We start from the raw sequence: 20,084 nt of genomic DNA on the forward strand, positions 1-20,084 counted from the left end.
CTTTGCGTCGCATGGCGCATTGCCATTTAAGGAAATTCCAGCGGGTAAATTATCTTCCGACTACCCGTGAATAAAACAACTGTTTTTAAAGGAATTTTAATGAATTTTAACCTTTTTCTTTTTGTCTGATCATTGCTTTCTTTCCTGTGATTTATATTCCCTAGGCCTATCAGTATTATATAATAGTATAAATACTGTTTAGTTTTAAATAAGCCTATTGCTTCAGTTATTGTTATATTTTCCTTTCACCATTCTGATTCTGTTTAATACTCTGACTTCTTCAATTTCCACTCGGCCATTATGTCGCGTCGGTCCGGTTTTAATTGGGGATATTTTTGCTTTGTTTTCTTTAAACTTAGGCCCAAACAAATAAAGTGCTTGTGTGTCGCCCGAAGGCTCCATTGTTTTTTGTGTTTTTGTTGTTGTTGTGAACTTGTTGTTTTTTAATTACTTCAAAATGGATGGTAGGCTTGTTTCTTATATTTGCAGTTACAGTGAACAATATTTATAACACAGCAGTCCACACTTATATATGCCGCGCCGTCGAGAATGTACAGCCGAGTTTTACGGTGCACCCACAGTAAAATAGAAAGTCAAATCAAATGTTTTAAACTCTGGTCGCATAATTTTTGTTGCGTGATGAAGCGACTTGATCTAATATTTTATTGTATTTCATTCATGTATACAAATTTAATACCGGTACCTGTCAAGACCATGTCAAAATCAGAAAAATGCTTAGCCTTCTCTAACAGTAGATTTTAGAGTTTGAAAAAAAACATCATTTGAGTTTGTTTTTATTTTAAATGAAAAGAAATTAAAAATATTTGTATTCCCAGGTACATGTACATCATTTGTACATGGTCGTTATTTATCGGGTAATTCGGGTTATTTAGGGGGCTGTCATTTTCTTTGAAAGGGGGTGGGTCATGAATAAATATACTGGAGGGTGTCATAGCATTTTTGACCAAAAATAGGGGGTTATAATTTTTTACACCAAAATTAGGGGGTTAATCGGGTTATAGAATTATTAAGGACTGGTGACCCAAAATTTTCGCGCGATGCGCGGGCAATCTTTTAACTTACGATCAAAATGTATGCACAATCTCCGCGCACCTTTTACACTTACGATAAAAATTTTAACACGCTCCACACACTTTCTTCACATTTAAGTTTTTGCGCGCTTCGTGCCTTGTGGGGGGATGTCATTTTCTTCGGCAGGATGTGGGGTCATGAATATGTCGGTGACCGGAGTCAATTTTTTTTATGACTTCCCCTATCGCGAAGCTAAATTTTTACAACCCCCTATCGCTGGTCAAAATTTTTATGACCCCCTTCCGCCTATACAGACTGAAGACAAATTATTCATGGCGGAAGTAAGGCGCGGAGGCGGAGAGTACCCAAATTTTAGAGCGGAGTGCGCGAAACACGTTAACAATTTTGATCGTAAGTGTAAAGAAGGAATGCGGAGCGCGCAAAAAATCTTGCATTGTATAACAAAAGATTGCAGACACATTTTGGTTTTGAAGCTAAGGAATGCGCACGCAGCGCGCAAAAATGTTGAGTCACCAGCCCTTAATAATTCTATAACCCCACTATTTTGGTTGTTAAAACTATTTTGGTCTCAAAATTCTATGACCCCCCCCCCAGTATATTCATGACCCCCCTTCTGAAGAAAATGACAGCCCCTTAGTTCCAGTGATGAATAATTTGTAGTCAGTCTGTGTAGGCGGAAGGGGAGGGGGGGCGGGCATAAATATTTTCGACCTGAGATAGGGGGTTGTAAAAATTCAGCCCGCGATAGGGGGGTCATGAAAAAATTTACTCCGGTCACCGACATAATTCTTGAGTCATGACCCACCCACCTTCCGTAGAAAATGACAGCCCCCTAAGGGGGGTCATGAATATACTGGAAGGGGGGTCATACAATTTTAGACCAAATAGGGGTTATAATTTGTTAACACCCAAAATAGGGGGTTATAGAATTATTGAAGGTTGGTGACTAAAATGTTCGTTCATTCCGCATGCATTCTTTTATGGGGGTCATAAAAAATGTGCCCGCAATAGGGGGTCATAAAAATTTACATATTCATGACCCCCCTCCTGCCGAAGAAAATTACATCCCCCTTATTATGTTTAGCTATCACTGCTATTAAGACAAACAGCAGGGCATGTCTGGCATTTTGATAGGTTAAATTTAAATTTTGATAGGGCCCTATTAAATTTCCATAAATAGTTGACTTTCTTTCCATGAAAATAATGGGGAAAATGTCATGGATGCAGCTCATGCTAGCATACTAACGCTCGGGGGGGGTGAATATGCTAGGACTTTTAGTATACTACAGTCATGACTTGCTAGTATATTTTAGGCCAACAGGGGCTAACGTAGGACAGGGCCTAATTATAGTCCAAACCTCATACGGGAGAGGAGAGGACATCATGTTCAACTATAGGCCACAATTGAATTGTTGTCATGTTTTTGCTTACCGTTTTTCTTTTGTAGGCCTGCAGCTTCTGACATGATGACACATTGTATACTCATGCGGTACATGCCATTGGCTGCATTTGGTGCTTGTTCAGTCAGATCTCGGCAAATAGTACTCATGTCCATGTCCATGTCACAGTCAGAATACACAGTCACAGTCAATAATAATGATGACATGGCCATGGTAACACTGTCAACATCAGCGTAAAACTTCAGTTAGTTCCAGTACCATGTCCATGAGTATACCTCATGATTTTGGACATGTTGGAAGTTGGAACCAGCATGCAACAATCCCGGGCAAAAATCATGACATTAGGCACAGTCTAACAGATAAATTATAAAAGCAAATCAACTGATTTCTCCAGGTTAGCCTCGGGCCTAGGCCTCGCTGTGCTACGGCTATCCGCTAAATGTTATGTTGGTACAACATTCTGCATGAATGATGGAGAGTCTTGCATGGAAGTCTTAGAGTTTTGATCATTACATGATTGCAGTGACACGATATTTTCAAGTAGCAGTATTCTATTCTCTTACCAAGTCAGATGCTAGGCCTGTCTACAAGTACAATCAATCATTCAATGTGATGCCATGTATGCCATGACATAGGCTTCATGGCCTAGTTGGTCAGAAGTAACACGGTTTGCATGTATGCACATGGTCATGGTGCATTGAATTGTCCGCTTGTGCACGGCAACTTGAGATGCAGACAGAAAGACACAGTCACTGCCGCAAGAATGAACTTGTTTTATACTAGAATAGAGTTGATTAAAATTGTCGCACTCAGCTGGGCTCAGACAGTACGTAAAAACAACATCATCACCATGACATGTAATAAAACATGTAAAAGTATAGCATAAGCATAGTGTACACACATGAACATTGCGGTAGCACACACATGACACAGCAGCACACCCGGCAATACTATCCACACAGATTCTTCCAAATCAGATTATGTACAACTCTTTCTTCACTTCCAGTTTAGTCCAAGCGATGTTTGAACACTTGCCGTTCATTATACCTTGTTTATTATTCCACAAATCGGTATATACTGTCCAAAAATGTGGGGAAAATGTGTCTTCCACACGGCGCCGTGGTTGAATTTCGGCATCGGTGTTTAAAATTCCGACGAAATGGCGCTGATTTGAGTGATCTCTGGCTATATTCATGATGTCCTCTCCTCTCCCGTATGAGGTTTGGACTATAATTAGCTAGCAAGTCATGACTGTAGTATACTAAAAGTCCTAGCATATTCACCCCCCGAAGCGTTAGTATGCTAGCATGAGCTGCATCCATGACATTTTCCCCATTATTTTCATGGAAAGAAAGTCAACTATTTATGGAAATTTAATAGGGCCCTATCAAAATTTAAATTTAACCTATCAAAATGCCAGACACGCCCTGCTGTTTGTCTTAATAGCAGTGATAGCTAAACATAATAAGGGGATGTCATTTTCTTCGCAGGGGGGTCATGAATATGTAAATTTTTTATGACCCCCCTATTGCGGGCAAATTTTTTTATGACCCCCATAAAAGAATGCATGCGGATAATAGGCGCGCTGAGATTTCAACGTACCAATTAGAGTTGCATTTTGCGCGACCCTGTATATACAGGGTCGCGCATGAAAAAGTCCTCCATAAAAAATGCACGGATCGTTCTCAGGCCTCGAACGAGCCGCCGCCATGTTTGTCCGCCATTTTGCGAGTGAGAGGCCAGGGACTCAGGCTAATATACACTGTATAATTATACGTAGCTTGGAAATGCAAAAACAGACTCGCATCTTATCGTACATGTCTAATTATAACCATGATCTAGGGGTCAAAAAGCACTTAAGATTTGCAATTTTTGGGGGGGAATCTGTTTTGTTCTTTACTTACAATTATTTCTTGATTTTGTTTTCAGATGAGGAACCCGATTTTGATTGGCCTAAATACCTCCTTGAAGATTTACCCCCAATCAAGGATTTTAATGAACCATCATCAGATGTAAGTAGGAGTGTTATTATTAAATGGCACTATCGTGTTATTCACAAAATCATGTTTTTTGCATTGTTGTAAAGAGAGTAACTGCAAGTGATCAGACTTAAAACAACCTAATAAGGGTATAAAGTGTCACGCATTTGAATGGAGCTCCATATTTATCAACACTGTTGTGTTCTTTGTTTTTTGGGGAAAAATACATATAAAAAAATATTTAATGATGATTTTACTAGCTTATCCATCCTTTGTAAACGATTACTGCACATTTTCATTTTTAATGCTTTTACTTGGGCTAAATAAGCTGTGTGTTCGGTCAAAAGAGTGGCAATTCCTGTCACCATTTTTAATTGACAATTCGCCCTTGGTAAAGTGAGCTTTGGCATACGTAGTGCGAAAATCCGCAGCGATCATTTTCCTTTTAAGGTACCCGTTTTTCTGATTGCTTGTTTGGTGGTGACTGAAAATAGGAGGAGTAATGACATGGGGCACTAGCTTATTAAAATTGCCTTGATTGAGAATGAGGTTGGAATCTTTAGAGCTGCGGAATTGATTTTATTTTGAATGCTTTGAAACCGATTTACAGGAATGGGAAGATGAGGAAGAAGTAAGCATCCCCGAAGAACCTTTGAATGACTCCGGTGTCATAACAGACCAATCACGGCATGCTACTGACAATACTAGCCAATCACAGCTTGCCATTTTATCACATGTGACTGGTAGTACAGTAACAGGTGGAGGAGATGCTGATAGGTCATGGCTATCTAGGAATGTGGTAGTGCAGTACTGGCAAGGTGAAGTGGACATGACAATGGAGGCCACTCACAAGTATTCACAGATAGCTAGACAATGGTAGGTGCATTAGTCCAATAATGTTATCTTACAGTGTACGTGGATACTGGGTTTCTCTACCGGAAGGCAGTTTGACCAAAATTCCTTCCCACAATATAATATGCTAACAGCGCATCCTTAAGCACCACACACACACAACCTGCAGAGGTTACAGTATGTGTTCCCGTGCGAGGGTACAGTATGTGTTCCCGTGCGACGTACACTACGGGTTGTTCCAGGATACATAATATAATGACAAGGATAATTTTGGTCAAACTGATTTCTGATAGGGAAACTAAAAATTTGCAGGTTTGTCTCAATCTTCACCATGCATGGAGGTCTTAGTTTTAAAGGTGCATGGCCAAATTTATAACACACTGTGTTTTCTACTTCACATTGAGGCACATCACCCAAGCATTCTTATTCCAAGTTTACACTTACACAGTTAAAGGTGTGTGACCAGATTGTGGTCGGATTATAACACATTGTGTTTCCTAACCCACATTTTATTACACAGATTGAAGTTCAAGGTGCGTAACGGATTGTAACACATTATGTTTTCTACTTCACATTGACGCCCAAACATCTTATTCCAAGATTTGAGCTAATTTGGATTTTAAAAGCAAAACTCTATGTTAGTGGCCAACTGGCACTTCTGAAGTGTTTTATGCTTTTTTTTTTGTTTACAATATAATATTTGACAATTGCCGGTACCCAGGTGATAGGCGAAAGTCACGGCTAATGCTACAATGTACTAGTAGTCACAACTATAAACGACTAAATGCAACCATACGTAGTGTAAGCATTTAATGAATGTAGCTTGTACGCTGCCATATGGAGGAATGTAAAATGGGTTTAATTTTAGAAGGATAAATTTTGATAAATCATGCAATATTAAAGAAGCAATTATTTTATTTTATTTTTCTCCAGGGAGTCTCATGAGAAGGAGCAAAGTATTTTTCCAATCGTGAACTATATGCATGACTTAACAGAAACACACATTATTAGAGAGACATTGTGGTAAGTCTTTGTAATGGTTTGAAACTACAGATTTTCTATTAGGTCGTATGATGGGATAAAAATCATCAATTCCATCTGTATGTCTTGCAAGGTGTAAGCTGTCTACTGTATGTATGTTGCTCTACCACTTCAGAAGGGTGTATGTGACACTTGTGTTATACGGTAGCCCTTTGGTTAAGGCAAAAAATTTGATTGTCTTTAGATTTAAATGTGAAAGCTCTATATGCCCTGTAGATTACATAACAGAAAGTTTTGTTTAAATCAGACATTCAGTTCTCAAGATATGGCCTGTCAAAATGGTACGAAACCAAGAAGTTGGCAACAACTTTCTTTTTATTTTATTTAGTTTTGACAAGTCCAGTGGTAGTTTTCTAATTATATAGATGCATAAATTATGCAAAGTAAAGTTTTACTAAAAAATCCTTTTGCCTGAATCCTTGTGATGAGAGGAATGCAGTGATATGGGTTTTAACCAGATTTGACTATTGAACTTTGAAATTTCACCATTGTGTATGGTTTAAAATTAGTCCCAAGTTTTAGTGTTCCAACTACTTTTGACCTCGACTGTTAGTAACGGCTCCTCTTTTATTATCATATCATGTACGTTGACAAATGCAAAACTTTTTTGATGGTGATACTTCTATTCTTTTATGTAGGATACTGATGGGAGCTGAAGAATCCTTTGTGTTTCAGCGCCATGGCAACCATTTTGAAGTGAGAGAAAACATCAGAGTAAATCATCTAACTCCAGTAAGTGTATTTATACTGATCCTTTCTGCAGTCCAACATTAGAAATATAGCTAGCTGGAAAACAAATCAGTTTGTCTTATAACTTGTGAAGCCTAAATCATCACAACATAGCAAAACAGTCCATGTATAAATTCTGTTGCCGGCAGGGCAGTCGGACAAGTCATGCATCGAAAATGTTAAGCTTTTGAAATTCCACCATGATACTCCAAGCAACAGATATCATACATACCCTATAGCTACAATCTTGGGAAAGAAGTCTTGGAACACTATTGTGTAAAGTATGGAAACTATGCTCTTCACCTCTTTCCTGCAATGTTGAGAAATGCCAATGGTTTAAGCAGTTTTCCAATGTGTTCCAATACTGATTGATTGGGAGAGGGAAAGAGTAAATTATTGTTGCAGATGCCATGTTTGTTCCAAAACACAATATATATCATTTCCATGTCATTTTGATAAAGTTTGCCAAGTGTTCGAAGTACTTTTTTCCAAGATTGTAAATACAGTGAATTGTAGTCAATTAATAATGATTATTATTATTATTTTACAGTCATCTTTAAACACCATGCTGCAGTCTCTTGCCAATGATGGCTCCTGCATTCTCCAACTTCAAAGCTTTGTCAACAAAATGCGTAGCTGCCCTTCTGCGTATTGTAATAGAGATGACAGCGCCCTCTCAAGCCAGGAATCATCCAGGTGTCAAACATATGAAGCCTATGCTGAAGCATTGGCCGGATTCTTGCATTCATTTAGGGATGCCTTGGTGCAAATAGAAAAGACTGTCCTTGTCCAAGGTGAGTGTTATTAGCAGGTTCCCACAAAATTTGTTCAATGTACTCCTGGGATGTGTTTCACCAAACCTTGAGCACATCGTAGCGTAAGAACATGGTTTATATATCGTCGGGTGCATTATTGTGACGGATGTCAAACCCAGGGTGCATTACATAGTGACGGATGTTGATTGCAAATTTATCAAAATATGGGCTTCGGGAAAACGTTGAGCAGGTAAATTGTATTGGGCATAGATTATAAACTTGCCATTAATGTTCAGCAATTCATGTGTCTATTAAAAGTAGACCCTTGAAAGATATTTTCAAAACCTTAAAATGTAGTAAAATCGTACATCTCCCACATGTAAAAGATTGCCAAAGTTATCTGTCACTATGTCTTGTGCAACTATGGATTTTACCTTAAAGTGTAGATCTGTCACTATGTAATGCACCCGATATGATGATGCTCTACGTGTCGTAACTTTGCTATGTGTTCCTGTCACAAATCCCTAATACTTACGATGTGTATTAGTCGTCAATCTCTTTAGTGAACTGGATGCTACGATACATCATAAACAATCGATTTTGAGACTTGTGGCATGTCGTAAATGTTAGTGAAACACACATTCAAGAAAAATACTGCACTAACTTTATTATTATCAAATAAAACAAAGCGTAATCCTAATCCTTTAGTTGGAAGTTACAAAAAACAATAACAGTGTAATTTTCATATTTGGCCAATTTTGGTAAAAAGGGCCAACTGCATTTTTATGACATTTTTGTATGCTGTTATAATAAAGCCAAAAGACTTGTAAAGAGTCTAACTTCGGTCTATGCACTCTGCTTTTATCAAACACATTTTCTCTTTTATACGATTAAGAGTAATATCTTAGCCTATACTCAATATTCAGATTGCTTAGATTTATGTCAAGTCTTTGAATTTTTTGATTAATTGTATGAAAACAAAGGCCCTTATAAAATAGGCAAAATATTGAAATTTGACTTTTATGGCCAGTTAATTCCAAGTATAAAGGATTGGGCTATCCCAAAAAATTTAGTGTCATATTTTTCTGGAATCGGGAGTACAGATCTGTTTTTATCCCCTCTCTATAGCTACTAAGGAGGTTATTGTTACTGTTTGTATCTAGGTTTCCCCAACTGTCTCCATACAGCTATACAACTAACTCATGCTTAGATCCCACAGCCTGGTGATTTTTTGTTATTTCATTTAGATTTTATGATTGTGTTTTCAGAACAACAAATGACACTAGCAAATGTTATGGATCAGCTGAGTCCTTGGATGCCAAAAGTGAAACTATTAGCCTATGTGCATAACAAAGCTGTAGTTGATTGCCCTCAACAGAAACATGTGTACAGGGTGTGGTACCTACTGGACATGCTGCACAATTCTATCATGGAGCATTATAGCATGGGTGATTCTTCCAAAGAAATTGTGAGTAAAACTAGAAAAATGGTGAAACACAGTCAATATTAAATATATAATAAATGTCTACAGATGCTCCACAGATGCTCCACAGATGCTCCATCTGTATGGAAGTCCAACAATTACTGTTGCAAGTCAAGCTTTTTCACACCACTTGTATTACAGTATTGCTCTATAGCTGTGAGTCCTGGGTGATATTTCAACAACTTTTTACTGCCAGATGCCATTACCACTTTGGCTTCAAATCGTAGTACATGGAGAAACTTTGTTGTCGCCTGCTTCGCAGCCGAATGAAATGAATGAATGAGTAAATGTCCATTTTACCAGCAGAAACTTGATGAGTGCATTGTACCAGCAACGGATATCATATGTGTGTACCTTTGTAACATAAACCATCTGCATTTGATTTGTTCCATTTCAGGTGAATCTATTAGTACGTATCTGGCTACAGAGTATACGTCCCTATGTAGACTTCATAGATAGGTGGCTTACTCTGGGCCATCTCTTTGATCCTGCACATGAATTTGTTATACAAAGGTATGATGGTAAATAATGGTAGAGTGTAAGACCCTCGTAAGTGCAGAAGAATGTAATAGCTGCCATGTACAACTGACTTTTGATCAATAACACATGGAGAACCCCAATTTTATTTTAAGGAGATATCTTGGGTTAGCTCAACGTGGCCATCAAGAAAGCAATACAGAACATCAACAATTCACAATGAGGAGGTTGTGCTGCAAACAATAGGTGCTTTACATAAGGCAGCTATTACATTCTACTGCACTTACGATGGTCTTGCACTCTGCCCATATGATATACACACTGTCTCTTATATCTGATTATAAGAAGACAAGTCAGCAATGCTAAATTGTGAAGTTGTTCTGCATGATCACTCATCAAAAAGTGAATATTTCAGAAATGCAGATTAGTATGAGTATAAAACATGTTATTTGTTACCCAAACAAGTCAAAGTTTGTTGTATAATGAGCCTAGTAAACAATAAACCATGCAAGCTCTGCCTTGGAATGTCCTGGTACATCAGGCTTTTCCAATTGAAATCCATGCACCCTCTGTGGAAGACATGACCTTAATCTTCCACACAGGGGGTGTATATTTCAACTGGAGTCATCCATTTAGGTAACCCCATTTGAAATTCACACTCCCTGTATGGGTGATTAAGGTCATGTCTTCCATAGGGGGTGTATAATTTTAACTGGAATAGCCCATTGAGCCACTTGAGACTGATGATGGCCTGTCCAGTGCACTTCGATTCACCTTGAGTTTGATAGTGACGCCAGTGCTTTAATACGGTTTGCTGCAAGCGTGTCAACAAACCCTTGTGCATGTATGTCTGCAAGTGGGATTAAGTTGGCGCATGTGATTCAATACTGCAACCATTTACATGTGGTTTCTTCAAAATTCTGATATGTACATGACAGTAATGTACTTTAATGAACTAACATACCCTGGCAAAATAAAGGTGCTGGATCTGAGATTTTGAATAAAATCACAAGATGATGTTCATTGATGATATAGGTACTGGAATGAAATAGCAATTTTCTTTGTTTTAATTTGTTTGGCTCGAAATTAAAACAGAATAAAAATCTGTTTTTCTATAGAAAGTTTACAATATGGCTTCACTTAATTCATTGTTCCTGCTATCATTTACAATGTTGACTTCTCTATAACTGTATCCGATTTACTAGAAATTCGGCAGTGGAAGTGAAATCTCCTCATTTCTGGCAAGAAGGTTTCACGCTCGATCGCTTCCAAACAGATGAATCAACACATAGAGGGCAGATTGCTGTGCCACCATTTTTACAACCAGTGCTTAGACATATTATTCTGGCTGGAAAGTGTATGGAAGTTCTTGGTAGCGTGGGTCAACTGGGAACTATTAGAACTGAAGCAAACTTAGGTAAATGTACAACACTCATTTATCTACAGTACACACCCCTCCACACCCATAACACCCTTCCCCCACACACCCCCACACACTATATGCCTCATGAGATGAACATTTGCCAAGTTTGGGGGTTCCTCTGCAAATGTAATTTTACAATTATTTATTTATTTTATTTTATTTTATTTATTACACTTTATCACTGGCACAGAATTACACAAAAATATATAATATTGCACATAAGTTACATCAAAAATTACACAATATTATGAAAGGAACAAAATTTGTTTTAAAAGTCCAGTGAATGGCTGGAGCGAACAGGTGCCAGGCACCTCTAAGACCGCCCCACCAAATGAAGCAGCCATTGTGCATACAACTTTCTGGCACTCACACAACAAATTGGTTAAAAATTTATGACAGAAAATATTTTTGTATTTTTTCTCATGAATATATGTTCTAATTCACCCAGGTAGGTGGTTTTTAATTTTCAAATTTGACCATGTATTTACCTTTCCCTACCTAGGGCCACTTTTTAAGTTAGGGAACATTTTTAATGTACTTTGGGATAACCTTTAGAAGGAAATAAAGGAATCTAACAAGTTGGTTTGTTTGAGTCCGGGGTAGGGTGCAAACTAGTAGGTGGTGTTGGCTCACATTTCCACAGAATGCAACATTTGGATTTTGATGCAACTGTGGTAGAGTGATACTAAGGTGCAAGTTTGTCAGAGTTCCATTTGGTTGTTTATGGTTCACAGTTGTGGGTTCTGCGTGGATTTTATTATGTCATTAACTGACATCAGTTAGTCAGTCTTGTCAGGGACGATCGCTAAGTCGCATGGACAAAACCTATTATGACTCACACTTCTACCCATTCCATTGCCTAATTATGGTAGAATTTCACCAGATTCTTGCTTGATGATGCACTTACGGGTGTAATTTTGATGTATTTACCACAAAATGACATTTTCCATGGGCGCGCCATAATACTATATTAGTATAGCCGTAAATCCCTCCTTTCTACAGGAGCACAATCGGGAAATTTAACCTGATTTTAAAGTTTTTTCACTGACAATTCACCTTCAATAAACGTCCCCCTTTTTGAAAAATGCAATGCCCCCGGGGCCCGGGGTGTTTTTTACAAACAATACGGTAGGTGACACTTGTGATCAATCTCTCTGTTGTATAATCTTTCCAACTATTTTCTATCAACAACACTGTGGCAGCTATGTTAAAGTTTGTACTTATTGTTGTTTTCAGAGTCTACTTCAATGTACAGCAACCTGATTACATCAACAAAAGATATGGATGATATTTGTTCATCATCATCCATTGCCATGGCAACAGAGGAGGAACAAGATGAGTCAACCACAAGGACACTAGTTGTGCAGCAGCTGCAATTGCCTGGGACAACTGATCCTCTCTTAGCTAAAAACTTTGATGAAGTGTTGGGAACACTGCTGGACTCTGATGAGAAAGCAGAAGAAAGGTATGCTCAGGGCCATTCCGTAGAATCGTGACCACAACCCAGAAAAAAACTGAATTTTGAATATGAAGTAAAACTTAAGTGTTGGACTTTTTGCGCAATTTATGTTAGCAAAATATGCACCAGTGTTTTCAAATAATGTAAAAACCATGATAAGATGAGAAATAGCCCCAAAAATGTGATCTTCATCCCCACTTCTGGTTCATATATGAAGTTGGCCTTCCGCTTCAATTTCCTGATTGAAATTCAAAACGCCCAGAACACAGTGTGTTATCATGATTGAAAGATGAAACTTCCAAAAAAGTAGTCAATTATTGGGCCTGCAAAACAAAAAATCTACCAATAGTGTAATAGGATTTTAATTCTTAGTCTTGTAACTATCTCTTTCAGATACATCCAATCTGATGCTAGCATACTACCTGATGTGAATAACATGCCATTGTCGTTGGTGATCAAACGCTCTCTCTACCCATCCATATTATCCCGTTGTAATGTGATCTGTCAGCAGCTTGTGAACACACTGAAAGCAAAGTTTGATCTGATGGCCAATTTGGCTATTCTGAGGGTAAGACGGAATGTTGATTTAAGCAAATATGTAATTATGGGACATTTTACAAGGAGAAAGGGTTAAGCATGCAAACTCACTAACTGTACATCCTCGTGCACATTTAAATCACAATTTTCCCAATAGAGGTCATCAGCCTTTCGCCATCTTATGAGTAAAGCTGGTTAACAAATACAGTTGGATTTCCCTTTATTGTCATGGGTCTGTGTACTCATCACATGATTACTTGAAGGTAATTTTATTTATTTACCCACAAGACAGCCGAAAATAATATCAAACTAACAACCTTTGTTACAGCATGTTTGCATCATACAGCATTTTCCATCATGCCTAGCACAGAGAAGATTTTTTGAAAAAAATGTAATCTCAAACATTTTACTTACCAACAGAAATTCTACCTTTTGGAAGATGGTGATGTAATGTGTGATTTTTATGTTGACATTTTTGAGAAGTTGCGGCGGCAGGAATCATGGAGTGATTATCTGTACCTTCATGGCCATCTACAAGAAGCATTTGGACGTAGATACCCTGAGGAAATTGAAAGGTATGCACTCCTATAATGCACAAAAAAGTATTCTAAGATAATATAGTTGCATGATTATTTATGTTACATGGGGCTATTCCAGAAATCCATATACCCCCTATGAAAGACATGACCTTAATCTCCCACAGAGGGGTGTAGATTTCAAATGGAATCACTCATTCAGGTAACCCCCATTTCAAATTCACACTCCCTGTGTGGAAGATAAGGTCATATCTTCCACGGGAGTGTACACAATGTATGGATTTCAACTCAGAATTGTCCAATATGGAGTAGCGGCAGATATTCTACAGGAGATTCTTGTTCATTGGAATATCTCCAAGGGTCATTCTCTGATGGATTACTGAATAAAACTGATTTGTATTTAGAGTGTATTGGTTGTTTTGACATTCATACTGTGCAGAGCATGTCAGTGTGCTCACCTCGCTCAATTTCTTTTGTCCGGATGAGTGCATCCAGCCAACTCAGTGTATCGATTTGAAGATTGACGATTCTGTCCGATTCATTTGTGCACAGAAAAGATTAGCTTAGGTGAAATTATGATCAATATGATCACTATATTTAGGTTTATTGTTCACCATTGATGCATTTTGGAAAGGAAATGATATATTGAAAGACAAAGATAAAAAGACTAAATCATGTCTGACATCAGGGCAAATGCGTGCCATGATTGGTTGCCGACCTGCGCCGTACGGCATTTTCTGTACTATTATTTACCATAACAATATGCAGACTGTTGTTCTCATTTGGGAAACAAAGCCTCACACAGTATTGTTACTATGGGTTTGCTTTGTAATATTTCATCTAACTGAAACTATAATAACTATAGCATTGCAATATCGCACAAGGAAATCAGATAGATGAGTTTGTGGACTTAACACGGTTTATATGCTAGTCTCAGATTGATCACACTGAAATTCTAAGCTCAAATTATTTTTTTTTTTTTTTAGCCCAAATATTTCTCATGATATTGATATACATATGAATTGTAATATCACAATTTACTAATATATAAAAAAAAAGAAGCGGCTGATTTTATCCATATGTTTATAAACCATTAAATTTGTAATACTTAATTCAGAGTTTTTTTCTGTGAACAACAACAGTATAAGTTCTGTGCATTAAGAATGTTTATAGTCCCTTTTTTCTAGGTCAAATCTGTCTCGTTCGAAGGAACTCATCACTTAAGTTGGTTTTGCGGAATATCAATATTAAACGTCTCATTTTCATTGTCCCCATAATATTAGCTTGCCAATGATATGATGTTGTCCGAGTAATATATATGACCTTTAAGGAACCTGGAACTTGAAAAGGTTTAGCTTTCAATCTGAGCAATAATGATATTAAGATTTGTAATTAGAGAATAAAAGTATTGTTTTTAAGACCCACCATGTCTGTTGTTTTAATATTCCAATAGAGTTTCAGTGAGTGTAAGCTCTGACGAGATATCTGCCAGGCTAGCAGCAAGGCCAATACATGCATTAGATGGACTCACATTACACTATCAGGTAAGCTTGCAGTTCAACTCGAGTGTATATCTGCCAGGCTAGCAGCAAGGCCAATACATGCATTAGATGGACTCACATTACACTATCAGGTAAGCTTACAGTTCAACTCTAGTGTATATCTGCCAGGCTAGCAGCAAGGCCAATACATGCATTAGATGGACTCACATTACACTATCAGGTAAGCTTACAGTTCAACTCTAGTGTATATCTGCCAGGCTAGCAGCAAGGCCAATACATGCATTGGATGGACTCACATTACACTATCAGGTAAGCTTGCAGTTCAACTCTAGTGTATATCTGCCAGGCTAGCAGCAAGGCCAATACATGCATTAGATGGACTCACATTACACTATCAGGTAAGCTTGCAGTTCAACTCTAGTGTATATCTGCCAGGCTAGCAGCAAGGCCAATACATGCATTGGATGGACTCACATTACACTATCAGGTAAGCTTGCAGTTCAACTCGAGTGTATATCTGCCAGGCTAGCAGCAAGGCCAATACATGCATTGGATGGACTCACATTACACTATCAGGTAAGCTTGCAGTTCAACTCGAGTGTATATCTGCCAGGCTAGCAGCAAGGCCAATACATGCATTGGATGGACTCACATTACACTATCAGGTAAGCTTGCAGTTCAACTCTAGTAGAGTGTATGTCTGCCAGGCTAGCAGCAAGGCCAATACATGCATTAGATGGACTCACATTACACTATCAGGTAAGCTTGCAGTTCAACTCTAGTGTATATCTGCCAGGCTAGCAGCAAGGCCAATACATGCATTGGATGGACTCACATTACACTATCAGGTAAGCTTGCAGTTCAACTCTAGTGTATATCTGCCAGGCTAGCAGCAAGGCCAATACATGCATTAGATGGACTCACATTACACTATCAGGTAAGCTTGCAGTTCAACTCTAGTGTATATCTGCCAGGCTAGCAGCAAGGCCAATACATGCATTAGATGGACTCACATTACACTATCAGGTAAGCTTGCAGTTCAACTCGAGTGTATATCTGCCAGGCTAGCAGCAAGGCCAATACATGCATTAGATGGACTCACATTACACTATCAGGTAAGCTTGCAGTTCAACTCGAGTGTATATCTGCCAGGCTAGCAGCAAGGCCAATACATGCATTAGATGGACTCACATTACACTATCAGGTAAGCTTGCAGTTCAACTCTAGTGTATATCTGCCAGGCTAGCAGCAAGGCCAATACATACATTAGATGGACTCACATTACACTATCAGGTAAGCTTGCAGTTCAACTCTAGTGTTTATCTGCCAGGCTAGCAGCAAGGCCAATACATGCATTAGATGGACTCGCATTACACTATCAGGTAAGCTTGCAGTTCAACTCTAGTGTATATCTGCCAGGCTAGCAGCAAGGCCAATACATGCATTAGATGGACTCACATTACACTATCAGGTAAGCTTGCAGTTCAACTCTAGTGTATATCTGCCAGGCTAGCAGCAAGGCCAATACATGCATTAGATGGACTCACATTACACTATCAGGTAAGCTTGCAGTTCAACTCTAGTGTATATCTGCCAGGCTAGCAGCAAGGCCAATACATGCATTAGATGGACTCACATTACACTATCAGGTAAGCTTGCAGTTCAACTCTAGTGTATATCTGCCAGGCTAGCAGCAAGGCCAATACATGCATTAGATGGACTCACATTACACTATCAGGTAAGCTTGCAGTTCAACTCTAGTGTATATCTGCCAGGCTAGCAGCAAGGCCAATACATGCATTAGATGGACTCACATTACACTATCAGGTAAGCGTGTAGTTCATCTCTTACAGAGTGTGTATATGTGCATGTGCCCTGCAATTGAATGGACTATGATTGGGCTATTCCAGTTGAAATCCATATCCATACACCCCTATGGAACACACAACCTACCAACACAAGGAGTGTTAATTTCAATAGAAGTTACCTGAATGGGCGACTCCATTTAATATCTTAACCCTGTGTGTGGGAGATTATAAGGTCATGTCTTCCATAGGGGATGTGTGGATTTCAACTAGAATAGCCTTACATCAGGTAGGTTTGTAGTTCAACATTTTAGTAGAGTGTATATCTGCCAGGCTAGTAGCAAGGCCCAGCTATATACTTTGCAGTCAATTCATAACCTACGCGTATCACACTATTATGTGCGTCCCAATCAAATTGCTCGTTAGATGATATACGCACACGAGCACGGAGGATATTGATATCCATCAATGATCTCCGTGTGTGCTTATGCGGTACAATGACTTCCGTGTGTGCGCACCTCACTCGCACGCAACTACCATATTTGAACATGACGTGATTGCCCAGTGCTGTAATTGGTAAGTCCGTTTTAGCCTGTTCGACTTTTTGAAGGGCGAAATATAAGTTGTGATAAAAATTGTTTATTACAACAAATTTCAGAGAATAAAGTCTTGAGATTTGGTTGTGTGATGAGTTAAAAATGACGGTTATGATTCGGGTAATAACTTTGCATCAGTTATATGTCGGGCATTGTGAAAAATCTAAACATTTTGCATTGGACCTCGGAATATCCCTCGGGGCGCCCTTCGGGATATTCCTCGGTTCCAAAGACAAAATGTTTAGATTTTTCACAATGCCCTCCAAATAACTAATGCGCAGTTATTAACCTATAATCATGGTAACACTTGCCAAGCAAATTTGACTCCAAATTGCAACCCCACATGCAATCAGGCAGGTTTTGAAGTTGGCTGAAGAGGTGCTTCCAGGATATTCCATACTCACGTCCTTAAATATAATTGGTTGCAAGAAACCAATATTTTTGTAGTTTATCTATGACCACTATGTTCATATATCATCACATTTTTTTGATAATTTAGATATTCTGTGGGTAGATATCATATCCCTGGACCAATTTGTGGTACAGTAACTCAAAATCACATCAAATGATGGCTTTTATGGTGATCATCTAAAAGCTACAAATTTGACCAGTTGTTACATCTTTTTAACCCAGTGTAGAGCAATTGAAGAAGGTCATTGCAATGTACAAATGGCGGCAAGTTATGTCACTTCTGATGTTAGTCTTGCAAGTAGTCTCTAACAGTGAATCATAAACATGACTTTGATTGTAGATCCCCTCGTCTCTGTTCATAGCAGTTGCTTTCATTGGTTTTGACAAATTAAAAATTCTTTTAATTCATAATTACTAACCTGATGAACCTATTTAAAAAAAATGGAGAATGGAATTCAATTTGGGATGTTATTGTGATGTTACTCACATTTTTCATTGCATTCCCTAGGTGTGTTTTGCATTTTCTCAACATATATTGCTTACAAGTATTATTTTGTGAATTAAATCAAATACTGGAACTAAAATTTGCAACTCACTTTGCTACGTTGCGTCCGAAAGGATCGAACTTCGTCAGGCATCTGTTTGAAGATGTTGTGATGACGTCAGATGTTGCTTACAAGTGTTTTCTACTGAACAGGTGGACCATCCCTTAAACATCATCATCAACTCACAGAGCCTTGATGTATACAATCGAGTCTTCAGGTTTCTATTACAAGTGAAGAGAGCTAAGCATTCCTTGGATCAGGTTTTGGCAGGTGAGTTCAGTCATATAAATGGACTATTCCAGTAGGAGTCCATACACCCTATGGAAGACATGACCTTAATCTTCCACACAGGGAGTGTGATTTTCAAATGGAGTTACCTGAATAAGTGACTCCATTTGAAGTTCACACTCCCTGTGTTGAAGATTAAGATCATGTCTTCCATAGGCAGGTGTGTGGATTTCAACTGGAATAGCCTGATGTACAAATTAAAGAAAGGAAAACACAGTGATTTATAGTGCACTATGAGCAGGCATAAACCCACAAGTCTCCACACACTTAACAGGTATATTCGCTGACCTCTGTGGCCCAAGACACACAGTGTAAACCATTTGACATCATTCAGGATGCAGATTTATACCAGTGCTGAATCATAATTAGGGCTCAACCGATTATCGGATCAGATATCGTATCTGCCCGCTATTTTCAATATCGGTATTGGATCAACAGGACAAATTTAAACTAGCATACTGATTCAGTAAATATTGATTAAAGAAATGTGTTGTCTCTGTTTCTGTTTTTGGGCTGCTCTCTTTGTGTAGGCCAGTTTGTTATTTTTTTTAATGCAGCTTTTGCCCATTCAAATGCTTGTAATCTTGCTAGGAGAGGTCACAGCAGATTCAAAAAGGTGTCACAATGTGCAGGATTGACCTATTGCAAACATTTGTGACATGATCTGGTCCATGGGGCCAACGGTGGCAAATTTGAAATTTAGATAAAAGGCAGAAATGTGGAGTAAAAAAAGCAATAAAATACATAAGAAAATAGACTTCAGAACTTAAGAACCAAGTATGCTACAGTAGACCTTTGGTGATTTCAGTAATGATAGACTGATGTTTGTATAAGGTAATAATTATAGTAAATCAGTTTTCAAAAATGCCTCCTTTGGCCCCCGTAGAGCAGATCGTGTCACATTAACACAATTATTTAGTAAAATTATGGGCTCTTCCATCCCCAAGTGCAAAAAATACTTTTTGTGCAAAGTTAACTTTCACTCCTATATCACAAAATAAATTCATCAGGTTTGTTGATAAACATAAAAGATTTCATTGGAACGAAACCAAAATTGAACTCACTATTGACAGTTTTGTCTATCATGGTCGGTAGGCATCATCAGAATGATGGTTGTAGATCCTTACTTCCGGTTTGACTTATCCCGACTGAAGAGGGTGTTTTATCAGCCAGGAGAGAATCATACATGTGACTAAAACATGTGATAAAACAC

The 20,084-nt window shown here is 38.3% G+C and overlaps 1 protein-coding gene across 1 annotated transcript in view; it reads left to right on the top strand.

Moving 5' to 3' along the window:
• LOC140150555 (gamma-tubulin complex component 5-like) overlaps positions 1-20,084 on the top strand; it is a 46,505-nt gene that overhangs the window by 12,070 nt on the left and 14,351 nt on the right. The window contains exons 5-17 of the mRNA XM_072172590.1: positions 4,383-4,465; positions 5,043-5,308; positions 6,218-6,307; positions 6,964-7,057; positions 7,605-7,848; positions 9,078-9,277; positions 9,690-9,805; positions 10,975-11,186; positions 12,429-12,657; positions 13,045-13,219; positions 13,609-13,763; positions 15,178-15,268; positions 18,736-18,853. Coding sequence (XP_072028691.1) covers positions 4,383-4,465; positions 5,043-5,308; positions 6,218-6,307; positions 6,964-7,057; positions 7,605-7,848; positions 9,078-9,277; positions 9,690-9,805; positions 10,975-11,186; positions 12,429-12,657; positions 13,045-13,219; positions 13,609-13,763; positions 15,178-15,268; positions 18,736-18,853 — 2,073 coding nt within the window. The remainder of the gene's footprint in view (positions 1-4,382; positions 4,466-5,042; positions 5,309-6,217; positions 6,308-6,963; positions 7,058-7,604; positions 7,849-9,077; positions 9,278-9,689; positions 9,806-10,974; positions 11,187-12,428; positions 12,658-13,044; positions 13,220-13,608; positions 13,764-15,177; positions 15,269-18,735; positions 18,854-20,084) is intronic.

This window comes from Amphiura filiformis, chromosome 4, assembly GCF_039555335.1.
Source record: "Amphiura filiformis chromosome 4, Afil_fr2py, whole genome shotgun sequence".
Taxonomy (NCBI): domain Eukaryota; kingdom Metazoa; phylum Echinodermata; class Ophiuroidea; order Amphilepidida; family Amphiuridae; genus Amphiura; species Amphiura filiformis.